The sequence below is a fragment of the Tachypleus tridentatus genome, chromosome 9 (genome assembly GCF_004210375.1).
Source record: "Tachypleus tridentatus isolate NWPU-2018 chromosome 9, ASM421037v1, whole genome shotgun sequence".
NCBI classification, from domain to species: Eukaryota; Metazoa; Arthropoda; class Merostomata; order Xiphosura; family Limulidae; genus Tachypleus; species Tachypleus tridentatus.
In genome coordinates, this window is record NC_134833.1 from 114,324,230 (window position 1) to 114,337,207 (window position 12,978).

Sequence of the window (12,978 nt, forward strand, 5' to 3'; positions counted from 1 at the left end):
CTCTGAGTCAGGAATGGTTTTTAAATCCCTCTCAACTATAACTCCTCTGGAAGAATTCAAAATAGAATGAGGAGTAACTCAATGGGTATATCCCCTATGGCCTTTATTTTAAGAGGAGTTTGGAATGTTTGTGATGAAGATGTTTCCACTAAAATGTCCCCAGACTGTAATTTTTTTACCAATTTAGGAGAGCCAGCAAACCCTTCTAAGCCCTTCTGAATAAAAAATGGAGACATCTGTCCTAAGGGTTTTTCAGTTAAAGAATGTATAATTAAAAACTGCAGGACAGATTCAAGTTGTGAGTTTGACCATACAGAGTCATCAATGTGTGGTCATTTGCCAGTAGTCGGATTTTTCTCTATGCTGTTATGCTTGTTTATTTTTTTTATATGAGGGGTATCCATAATAAAGAAAAGAATATTTTGGTGCTCACTGACCCCGCCCACCATAAAGCCCTACGAGTGGATGCACTACAATGTCAAACAAGGACACTTCAGCAATGCCAGGGTTTCGTGAACACTATATATACTCAAGCACCAGCATCAAATTCAATGTCCACAACACCCGTTGAGAAATTGAGAACATCCAACACTAGTACTTGGTTGACCCTAGCCCAAGTGGACCAGCCAACTGACCCAAAGGGGGCCACCCCAAGGCTGGCCGTCTACAGGAATTCAAGGCCAAAGTGCCATCTTAGGGTTGGACCCCTCAACCACCAAGATCCCTTCTTCTCCCATTCATGGGTCGCCACACATGGCAAACACGTGGGTGGATGTTTAGATCCCAGAGGAGGTAAACTGAAAGAACAGAACCTTCCCTGGGAGGCCCCCTCATCACGTACAGGAATCCACACCGGAGATGCCTAGAGAGAAAATGTCACAACTGCCATACTAGGAGAAATCGAGAATTTTATTTTAATATTGCTTTATATAAATTGAAACTTTTAGAATATTAAAACTTGAGACTTATCAATTATGTTTTGATGCCAAGCTAATTCATATACCATGTTAATAAAGTAGTTTAATTAAATTTTAAATGTAACTTGGTAAAACCTCTTTACATGTGCACAAAAGGATGTCTGTGTGGAAAGAATTAATACAGTAAAAACACAAAAAGTGAAAATTCTAGCTTTATGATCCCAAGCTAATAACTAGGCTTTCATCATTAATGTATTCCTTCTTTATTGTTCCTATTTAAAGAAATTAACCTGTTTTCTTTACATTAGACATTCTCCAATTAGGTTTATGTACTGAAATGCAATTCAATTTAACAATTCTAAAAGGTCTTTTCTTACCATGAAATTTCAGAAAAGGCATAATGGAGTGGAATTCTCCTGAAACTGTCAGTTACATCAGCTCTAGCTCCTTTCTGCAGCAGATAATCCTGAACATCTAAAGACACATCTGTACCTCCTGCATGGCTATTCACTGCCAGATGAAGAGGAGTTTGGAGAAGACTGTTTTGAGCATTAATGTTTGCTCCAGCATCAACTAACACCTTGACTAGATCTATATCTATCACAACCGGATAAAAAAAACAAATTGGTTGTTTAAATAGTAGAGAACATAATAGAGGGGTGTTCAGAGTAAAGTGGAATTTTTTTTTCCATATGCCAGAAACAAAAAAATTGAAGATAATGAATAACCATATTAATAAATCAAATGTCCATCCACTTTTAGAAGTTCAACTGTGACCTACTGGAATGAGATTAAGAAATATAAACTTTTTCTTAGATGCCACCTCATGAAGACCTAAGTCTCCCTGAAGTCACAGAGATCTATATACTTTCTGGTGCAATCTAGACACTAAAAATTCATATCATTTACTGCTACAATAATGTGTGAACATAGAACTTCTACCACTTTACCTCATGTTCCAATTAGCAAAATTATAGACCAATCAACATAAAAACCGTTCAGTAAGTTTGAGCTAATAAAGGCTGTGATAATGTAATGGTAAACAATGCATTAGATGTATCCAATTTACAATACATCTATATTTCACATATAAAAATAATGTGAGGTGAAGTAATGTTTGTTTTATATATATATATAATAGGATTAAGCACAAAACTACACAATGGGTTATCTGTGTTCTGTCCACCATGGGTATCAAAACCCAGTTTTCAGCACTGTGAGCCTGCAGACATACCACTGTACCACCCAGGATCAGTGAAAAAATGCACAAAGCAATGAAAGACATTTATGGAGATAGTAAAAAATTAAAAGAACACCTTTGTGCTCACTTTTTAATTGCCTGCAGTGGAAAAATTCATTATAACAACTGACACTTGAACATAAAAACATTAAGTAAATGTTTACTCACTTGCATTTTCAAGTAGTGTCATTTGTACAATTATAAAGACTGTACTAAAAAAGTGGCTTTACTTTTATGTTTTATATCAAATAAATAGGGAAATTGGTGTGTAAAACACATTATGGAATTGCAACCTACACTACAACTGGGTTTCAGGTACTTAATGAAGTCTGCAAATTGAACTCTTGAACCTCAACCAAACTGTTTTCCTTTCATTTTATGAAAAGTACTTAGTATGTACAAACAAAATTCATGGCATTCTTTCCATAATTTAAAACATGGAAAACTTAAATGGTGTAACATATAGTATAAAGAAAGGTAACAAATATTGCATTTGCATTTTAATAGCAATATTTTACATACAGAAGATGAAACATAAGAGCCAATAATATACACATAATTTGAGCAACAAATACCACCAATAAAATTATCTACAAATTTTAAATTCATTTTTATTTACCTAGAATAATTCTGAAGTTAAACTGCAACTTTTCTGTTGTTTTCATTATCCAATCTTTAAAATTTAACATTTTAAAATAAAAGTAATATCAGTAATTTTAGCTCAAATTACAAAATATCTATAGATTATTGACTATTTCATAAATTTTTATTGAAAAATGAGATCATGTACAAAAACAGCAGTGATTGAAGTGTAACAAAAAATATAGTAATGATGTTCTATAAATGCAATGTATGCCTAATGTACATGTAATTTTGGCTTACTGCAAGAAAACCAGTTTTCTGTATTTGAATCTTATTAATGGATAAATTAAAAGATGTCTGGAGAAAAAACAGCCAGGTCACATGATTTTCATTACCAACCTTAGGCTCATTGTTTCTAACTATTCACTGGCATTTAAAATGTTATTTTAGATAAACAGAAGCAGCATTTCACAGAATCTTTTGTTTTTGATACTACTGTCTAACTGATGAATTCTGGTATTAAATGAAAGGTCATTTGTGCAGTTAATTATGAGGTGCAAAAGATAAATCTGAAAACTTATTGTTTTTTGGTAAGGATAAAGATCTATAACATGCCACTGGAATTATTAAAAACCTGATTTTTAGGGCTATAGTTATTCAAGATTTACCACCAAGTTCACATCTCTAATTCTGAAATCAAAACAGACAAATTAAAAAAATGTAGAAAAAAAGGATCTGCAGTTAATGTGCTTTTCATCAAATATTTTAGGCCTGCTGGTCAATAAAAGAAATGTTAAGAAGCAAATTCGTGTTTGCAGCTCTAAAAAGAATAAGAACATGCAATTCAAAATTTCATCACACACGTTGAGTATGAAAAAAACATAGCAAATGAGCTATTTCAATATTTTTACCTGATACAGGCATGTCAACAATGTAATGAAGGGCAGTGTTTCCATTCTTTGGATTAATGGTATTGACTTCAGCCTTTTGTTGCACTAACAGAGGGACTAGTTTTGCAAATTCCACTTTTCTGTAAGAATAAATAAATAACAAGCAAAAGGAAAGAAATTAAAACAAACTAAAAATAGCAAATATCTAAACCATCTTTTTCTTTCAAGATAAGGGTAATAATCTAGATGTAGCAAATCCACTCCCTGCATTGAAATCAAGATTATGACTATTAACAACCCACAAAAATTTTGATTAATGTGTGTAATACATAATACCATGCATTTAAAATACTGTATATTTTGGAATCTAACTTTAATAATTATTATTTAACACGAAAAGAACATTTCATTACATTTCTTTCCAGTTTTGTTCTCTTTCCAAAAATCTTGACTTTAATTACATACTCTTGCTTTGAGTTCCTTAATTTTTTATGTAATAATTACTCTTAAGACAGATTAGTCCATAAAACAAATGATCCAACACATTTTCATTAACAAATGAACAATTAAAACAATTTTGTGTCAGCAAAAATACAATTATTTTATAATTCTAAAACTCAAAAACTGAGTACACTCAATACATAATACTTACAGCTGATATAAGACACTTAAGAAAATTTGTTTATGTCTACTCTTCTGTAAAATATATGTAAATACAAATAATTTTGCTTTAAGTGTATATATAAGTATGCATCTATAAAACTAGGTGTCATATTTTAATTCATAACTCTGAAAACACATCCTGCTCAAGAGACACAGAAAAATATGCTTTAATTTTATGAGAAACCAAAATCAGGAATAATAAATGTCTTTAGTGGCTCTTAATGAGAATAAAATCCTTTTGTTAATTTTAAATTTGAAACAGATAAATTATTTACCTTGCTGCTAAAAGAAGTGGTGGTAGATTTTGTTCACCTTTATCAGAAAATATATTAACATCTGCTCCAGCCCTGATCTAAATAGAGACAAATATACAGATTTATTGAAATTCTCATAAAAAGTGTTAATGATAAAACTACAATATGATAAACACTTAAACTTTAAATTAATTAACAATTATGCCTATTTAGGGTTAAGATAGCTCCCTCAGAAACCTTGTATAACGAGTACTTGTTTATTCCAAATATTCTCGCAGAGGCTATCTGCATCAGACATTCCTATTTTTGAAATAGTAGAATAAAGGGAAGAAGACATAATTAATAGTACCCAAAGCCAATTCTTGAGCTCCACAACCGAACAATGGATTTAACTATTTCCTTTGTAACTACTTGCATACACAAAGTAGAGAATGCTTTCTTTCTCTTCAGCATACATACTACATCTCTTCAGATTGGAAAATTAACCAACAAGTCATGATTTGTTTACAACAGATACTCTGTCTTAATGCCTTCTTTAACTAACATACAATACTGTGTGAGTATTCACTATTTATTTTGTAGGTAATTAGCTTTGAATTGTATGCAGAAGCTTTCTGAAGAAAATAAAGTAAAAAAGCACTTTTGATAACTATGAAAAATATACCTTTATATGTTATGAACTTGGAGACATTAGTGCAAATAGGAAATTTATCAGTTTTCACTACACCTTTAATACTTCATACATGAATTACTTTGAACACAAAAATCTAAATATTTAGGCTTAATATGAAGTATAAGCATTAAACCTTAAGCTGCATATTTCATGGATTATTCACTTTTCATGAGAAAAAGAAACATCAAACAGATAATTTAGATCACAAATGCTGTAGTACACTTTAGTAAAAACATCATGATTATTAATCATGTTTTCCTAAAATATATATAAACCAAATTGCTTGTGGGTTCCTAATAACACAGAATGCCATAAAAGAAATTTAAATGGAAATATCAAATGTACTGAAACCAATCCTATTAATCTCTGCTTAGATCCTCTGTCTCATACACACAAAAATTAATTATTTTACCCAATTCAAATTTATAGTGTTGTAACAAGAAAAAACAGAGTATTCCTTACTATGATACAGTATGTGGTACTCCACCAGTACTAAAGAACATAAGAATAAGCCAATAATCTGAGAATTTAAAAATATTTACACTTAGCAATAATTTTCATCTAACTGGCATCAATAAAAAGAAAAAAGTGACAATTTTATTTAAATTTGTCACATTAATTATTAATTAATAGGAGACAACTAACAGCAAAATCTTTATAGACAAAAACATGCATATTGTAAATTAAAAAAAAAAAACATCTTAACTACCAAAAGAACAGCACAGTGTTGCATATCCGACACGGAAAGGCAATAATATATACACTTACACAGATTTTAGTTCCAGTATTTCAATGCTTCCATCAAGTATTAGTACTACCAAGTGATACACTTGACAAGATATGGTAAGAGAAGTTAAAATAACCACTTTATAATTTAATATCACAATAAAGCTTACTTGTACTCACCAAAGCTTCAGCTGCCTCATAATTTCCAGCAATGATAGCCGTGACAAGGGGTGTTCTGCCTTCCGAATCTCTGTTATCAATAGGTGGACGATGGGCTAACAACACTTCTGTGGCACGCCCGCCTTTACATTTGGCAGCCAAGTGTAGTGCTGAACAAATATCTAAAAAATACACCCAACAATTATCCAATAGCCTCTTACTTAATACTTAATTATTTTTTATTCATTAAAAAATGGAGAATAATATATGAATTTTGAAAACGCAGTGTTTCTGTTTCTAACTTTGTTATTCATTGTAGCTTTTGATGGGAGGGGAGAGAAATATTGATGAGATTTTTCTCTTTTTCACAAAGTATAAAGTAGACACAACAACATGGTAAAAACTGGTCACAAAAAGATGAAGCACAAATACACCCTGTAAACGTTTTAATAATATCCTAGATGTACGTAAAATATTTAAATGATTAACTTTTATTAAACTTTGCTTTGTTTTTAAGCATTTTAACAGCCACATAAATTACCCATATGTTCTTTCTTTACTAACCTGCTCCTGTTTTCTTATCTTTAACCAAAGCTGACACATCTGAACAAAGATCTTCGAGCAAAAACTGAAAATAAAATTCATAAATACATAAAATATTATTCTTAATATCACTCTCCTAAATAACTTGTGTGTGCATGTGTGTATAAACTTTTTATAAACAAAAAAAGACCCAAATTAAAAAACAAATGTGCACTAATTGAATGGAACTCCAGGGTACAAGCTATTATGCAGGATATAAAATGTACCCTAGGTTTTGGAGGTGACTGAAAATGTAGCATCCATATTGCAGTGAGGATACACCATCTATCAGTCTTAACCTCCATTCACAAGTCTCACATGAAGAATAGTTAAATAATAAAATAATAAAAAGAAATAGAAATTAGGAGAACAAGATGTGGGTGATCAAGCCTACAGCATCCCACATCTATCACCCTTTGCTACCTGGAAACAGTTGTGAAAATGTGACTGTTCTCCAAAGAAAACAAGAAGAAAATAATAAGGTATTATTTATTATAATGTAACTTCAGGAGGTAAGTTTATTTAACTTACTTACCCTCAAGTGGTAATACCTGTAAACTATATATATATATATATTTTTTACAATTTTGCTACCCATCTGAAGTATAGGTACATATTTGCTAAAAAATTAACATCCCTTATTTACAATGATTCAATTGTTATTTTTCACACAATTTTCCTGTTATGTAAGTAAATTTATTACATCTTTTCATTGCCACTCTTTTTTTTTTTTTTTTTTTTTTGTGTAACAGTATGTGGTCTTAACAATTGCTAATAAAGCTTTATTTTGAAACTAGCTAAAGCTAATGGATAAAAATGATCGGACAAAAGATATTACAATAGTTTGAATGGTTATTTGTGGTTTCAAGGCATACAGCCTATTACTCCCATACAGGTAAAACATAGAAACAATATATCTGGAAATTTATTTTATATGTGGTATCTTAGGGGTCTGTTATTTTTGCCATGTATCTATAGCAATCAGCAAAATAAAGTACCAAAAAAAATATTTCAATGATTATCAATTAAGTTGAAACTTAACATATAAAATGGAAGTATATGACCAGCAATAAAAAATTTAAATCCTGTGATGAAATATTTTAATTTTTTTAAAGTGTCTTGCAATAAAATTTTAAATATTTCATAGCCTAAACAAGACATAAGAAATATTAAATGAAATTATTTTTTTAAAACAGAAGCTAAATAGCATTTGATAAATAACTTGAAAAAAATCCGAGTTATTTAGTTGAAGATGAAAATCATGAAGAAACTGTTATTTCAAACATGGTGGTAGAGGGAATTAAGTCTAAAACATACATATGAGGAATATTCAAGATAAATAAATAGTTTTCAATAAAAAAAATCAACATTATCAATGCATAATATATTTTAATGACCTCAAAACATAAGTCATTACAATAATAATGAGTTATTTGTTATGCAAGAGTTTGTCTTGTCCTTACCCAATTTACCAGTAAGCAATATATATATAACTGGTTTTCAAAGTCATTTGAATATGGTATATAAAGTCATTAACTCAAGGTATTTTGTTTTCTGGTTTTTAGCTTCATGAATTACTTTTAGGAGATGCAAATTTTAATGGTTGTGAAAGAAATTATTATTGTGAATATTTTTTACACTAATACAAAATGCCCACTCCCTCAACCCATCCCAAGCACATGCCTTTGAATAACCCTTAAGAAAGATGAATCTTTATACAATAACAGTCAGATAAAATCAGCAAGTTTACCCATAACTTCTAAATTAACAGTTCAGTTGACTAACAGAAAATGCTATGAATGACCTCAACCCTCCGAAAGAAACATACAATAATTTTTATGCTAATATAAATAGTGTCTGAAAAGTTAATATCTTTAATCTGAATCTGAATTGTATAGTATTCAATAGAAAAAACAGCTGAAACAATCAAGGCATAAATTTCCAGCACAGTAAATACAGCATAACACAATCGACCACATAAATTATTAACCAGTAAAACACAATCGTAAATAAGAAAAAGCCTAAAGTTACAACAAGAACAAATACATATGCACTAAATTTTATTTATAAAGTAAATGCTCTTGATAACTTACTTTGATAAAGTGAAGAAGTCGTTTAACTGATTCATTTCTTTTCTGAGTGAAAAAATAAAAATTAATTGAAATAACAGGAAGGTAATTTGTTTTTGCTAGCACAAAGTACAAAATCAATTTTGACATGAAATATTTTAAAAGGAAGAAAATTATTTAAATTAATAAAATGCCATATGCAAAAGGATGAGTATATTATATTCATATGATTTTGAATATGCAAAATAGCATTTGACGAGCACAGTCTATATAGTTTCAGTTGAAAAGAATGTACCAGAGCTACATCTGACAATGTTTGGCATTTAACTCTCTCTTCTACAAGCTCAGCCAATTCCATCTAGAAATTGACTCTAAACTGACTTTTAGTTTTCATACAATAACTTCTAATATGTTTTGTGTATCATTACAAATTTTCAAGTGAGCAATAGTACTCATTTGTATATGAAAATCCAGAATTCTTGATAAAGTATATTCAATGAAACTTTATCCATCAATATATAGAATCAAAGTGCCATGTACTCTGAGTGCAAAATTATTTTTATGTTACAATTAAAAATACTTTTCTTTATTTGAAAAATCACATATTTCATTTTCCTAATCTCTAAAACCTCCTAATTAAATTTTACACATTTTTATTTGTAAAACATTAAATTTTATGTTATTTTCTTTACCATAACTCTATAAGCAGTTGATCAATTACAATGACCAAAAGAAAATTTGAAATAAATCTAAAATTACCTTTTTTTCTTTTCAGAATGACATCAGATTGTAAAACAAAACTACAATTGTTTATCCCAAATACCTTTAAACTCTTGACAGTACATTTTTATTTATATTTTTATTGCCCTGTGAACTAATAATTATACCAATAAACAGTATATCACTTAGAACATGTTTAGCTCACATTACCATATTGAACTAAATTACTTGTGAGTGTATCTCATGAAAATTTATTTTACCTAAAAAGTTTTCCATTTTTTAATTCCAGTTACTTTTATAATAATGAATAAATACAGTACTTGTCAGAGTCCTTTTATTTTGGCTTTTGACTGTTGATGGCATTTAACCCCACTTTTTTTAATACTAAAGTACTATTGCACTAAATAATTTTCAATAAAATAAATAATGTGCCAAATAACACAGAATAATAACATGCAAAAAACAGACAAAGTGCCACAGCGAAAACAATGTTTCTCATATTTAACCTATGTGACAAAAGCAGTTAAAATTCTGCGAGACTCAATGATGTGTTTCCCATGGAGATCAACTTTGAACTGGAAGTGAAATAGTTTGGTTTACACTTTGCACAAAGCTACACGAGGGCTATCTGTGCTAACCATCCCTAATTTAGCAGTGTAAGACTAGAAAGAAGGCAACTTGTCATCACCACCCACTGACAACTCTTGGGCTACTCTTTTACCAATAAATAGTGGGATTGATCATAACATTACAACACCCCACTGATGAAAGGACGAGCATGTTTAGTGCAATAGGAATTTGAACCTACGACCCTCGGATTACAAGTCAAGTGCCTTAACCACCTGGCCATGCCGGACCAAAGTGAAATAGATGACTGCCAGTACAGAAAACAAAGTAGTATAATATATCACTTGACACATTAAAACCTTGAATTCCTATTGGTTATGAGTAATATGATATCAAACATTAGAGAGAACTATTGTCAATATGTGAAAGAGTATGATGTACCAAGTGCATTTGGCTGTCTATTACATAGTTCTGTAACCAAAAAAGATTAAAGACTATAAAAATTATGCTTAGTATGAGCAATGAGAACATAATAATGAATGATTCATGTTTAATTTTGTACTTTTTGAAATCAGAATGACCTCAACCCTCCTAAAGGAACATACAATAACATTTAATGCTAATATCAGCATTAAAGTAACCTTTCTTGGAAGAGTGGTAAATTAGAGAAGAGTGGAAAGGATATGTCACAGTTCTAATGCTAGGGAAACTTCAGAATGTTTCTCAATATTTCCACATGAAATTAAAAACTTAAAACATATACAATATTAAAATTTGGATTATTAGTTACTTTTTTTATGGCAAAATCTATTTGTGTATCATGATAAGAAAATAATTTATGTTTTAAATGTAGCTCAGTAAAAATTCATAAAATGTACAGAGAAAAATTCCTTTAGCAAAAGCACCAATTAAATAAAAATTATTTTGTGTATTAGTATTATAAGTGTAAACAAGCAAGCTTCAATTCCACTAGCAAACAAGAATAAAGAAGATGTTACAGATAATACATGCTAACTTATTATTATAAACTAAAATTTAAAATTAGAAATTTATTCAGTTAGATATCAGATAAGTTTATATTAGATAAAATAACTAAAAATAGCAATAATAACCTTTATCAAGCCTTATGCATTACATAATTCAATATACTAATGTAAGCTAAACATTTGCCAGCTGATTTACAGCTTTGTTTTTATTTCATGGTGGTTACAAAGTTGGTCAAAACAACCAGATACACATAGAGTTAAGTTAGAGAAATCAGATACAATACTGATTTGTACTGAAAAAAAAATTAACATTTATTTTGAAGATTTTAAAGTTAATACAAATTCAAACTGAAAAATTTTAGACAATAAATGGTACTTTTAATATATAAATCAGTGTGTGCTTGGAGCAGTCAACACTGACTTTACATATTCAATGATTTTTTTAAATTTATTTATGAAAGATTTATAATGTTTACTGAAAGCCTGCCAAATTTCATGAAGACACACAAAACATATAAAAAGTTATAATGTGGAAACTGATCGTTACCTGAGGATTGCAAGGTAGGTCACATTGACCAAGACCAAGTAAGAGTGTTAAGATTGATTGATTGATTGATTTAGTGTTTTATGGCACAAAGCAGCGAGGCTATCTGTGCCAGACATTCAGTAAAAATGTAAAAAAAATAAATAAATAAATAAATGTAGTAATAGACATAAATGGAAATGAAGATAAAACAAAAAAGTATAAAACCAATGTTGACACCTAGTCTACAATGTTAAGATAGAAGGCAGAGTATAAGAAGTTGTAGGTATTTACTCTAGCAAAAAAGTAATGATCATAACCCGCCAGGAAGACTAACAGGTAAGTTCAAGAACCACCGTCTGTCACCTGAAGTTGATCTTTCCAGTCCTGGTTCCGGGTTATGTGTCATAGCAACCAGTATCAAAATGTAAAAGAATAGAAGTTTTAAAAGATACATAGCAAAATTGTAACAATGAGTAGCCAAATGTCCAGTAAAAAGACAAAGTCAAGTAAATGGAGTAAAATTTGTAAAAGTAATTGAAGATAAAAGCAAAACGGCAATTAAAACAGAAAATGGCGTAAAAACCAATGTTGACATCCAGTCAGCAAAGTTGTAAAGAACTACCTGTAGCAGAATGGTAATCATCATAACCCGCCAGGAAGACTAACAGGTATGTATAAAAACCACCGTCAGTCACCTGAAGTTGGTCTTTCCAGTCCTGGTTCTGGGTTATGAGTCAATATGGCCAGTACTAAAAGTTAAGTAGTAAAAGTGTGAAATGATATGCAGCAAAAGTATAATAACAACTTCGCCAGGACGACTAACGAGTAGTTCAAGCGGATAGTTCAAACAGTAGCGTTAGTCACCTGAAGTTGGCCTTTCCAGTCCTGGTGTCGAGTTATTTAATGTTCTGGCCATTTTCCAATGTCAAATTGAAGGAGAGAGATTAAAACTGTAAAAAAGGAACCACAATTAAAAAGGTGTAATGAATAAATATGCAACACTTAAATGAGATTAAAAAGATTAATGGCCATTAAAAAATTAAAAACATTATCAAGGTGGACAGATTCCAAGGCAAGTATAGAACTAAGCGAATCAGTATAAATAGTGCAGTTGGAGTACTGCTCAGCTGCAATATAATCCAGGGCAAGAGATATAGCATACAGTTCAGCAGTGAACACAGAAGCTGTAGAAGGGATTCTGTACTGCTCAGCTGCAATATGAACTACTGACCCATAGTAAACCATAGCAGAGACCACTGAATTACCTGATTTGGAACCATCTGTATAAATGGGAACTGAATGATTGTTTGAAAGATATTCATTGAATAAAAGACGGTACTTCCAATCTGGAGTATCTGCCTTTTTTAGGTGACTGAAAGAAAGGTCACATTTGGGGGCTGTAATAAGCCATGGTGGGATGGGCC

The 12,978-nt window shown here is 30.5% G+C and overlaps 1 protein-coding gene across 1 annotated transcript in view; it reads right to left on the minus strand.

Annotated features, from left to right (window-relative positions):
• The window catches only part of LOC143227456 (poly [ADP-ribose] polymerase tankyrase-like), a 117,017-nt gene that overhangs the window by 45,668 nt on the left and 58,371 nt on the right, over positions 1–12,978 (minus strand). The window contains exons 29-34 of the mRNA XM_076458900.1: positions 8,780–8,821; positions 6,669–6,732; positions 6,126–6,286; positions 4,568–4,644; positions 3,651–3,769; positions 1,295–1,514 (exon numbers count right to left, since the gene is read on the minus strand). Of these exons, the coding sequence (XP_076315015.1) occupies positions 1,295–1,514; positions 3,651–3,769; positions 4,568–4,644; positions 6,126–6,286; positions 6,669–6,732; positions 8,780–8,821 (683 nt within the window). The remainder of the gene's footprint in view (positions 1–1,294; positions 1,515–3,650; positions 3,770–4,567; positions 4,645–6,125; positions 6,287–6,668; positions 6,733–8,779; positions 8,822–12,978) is intronic.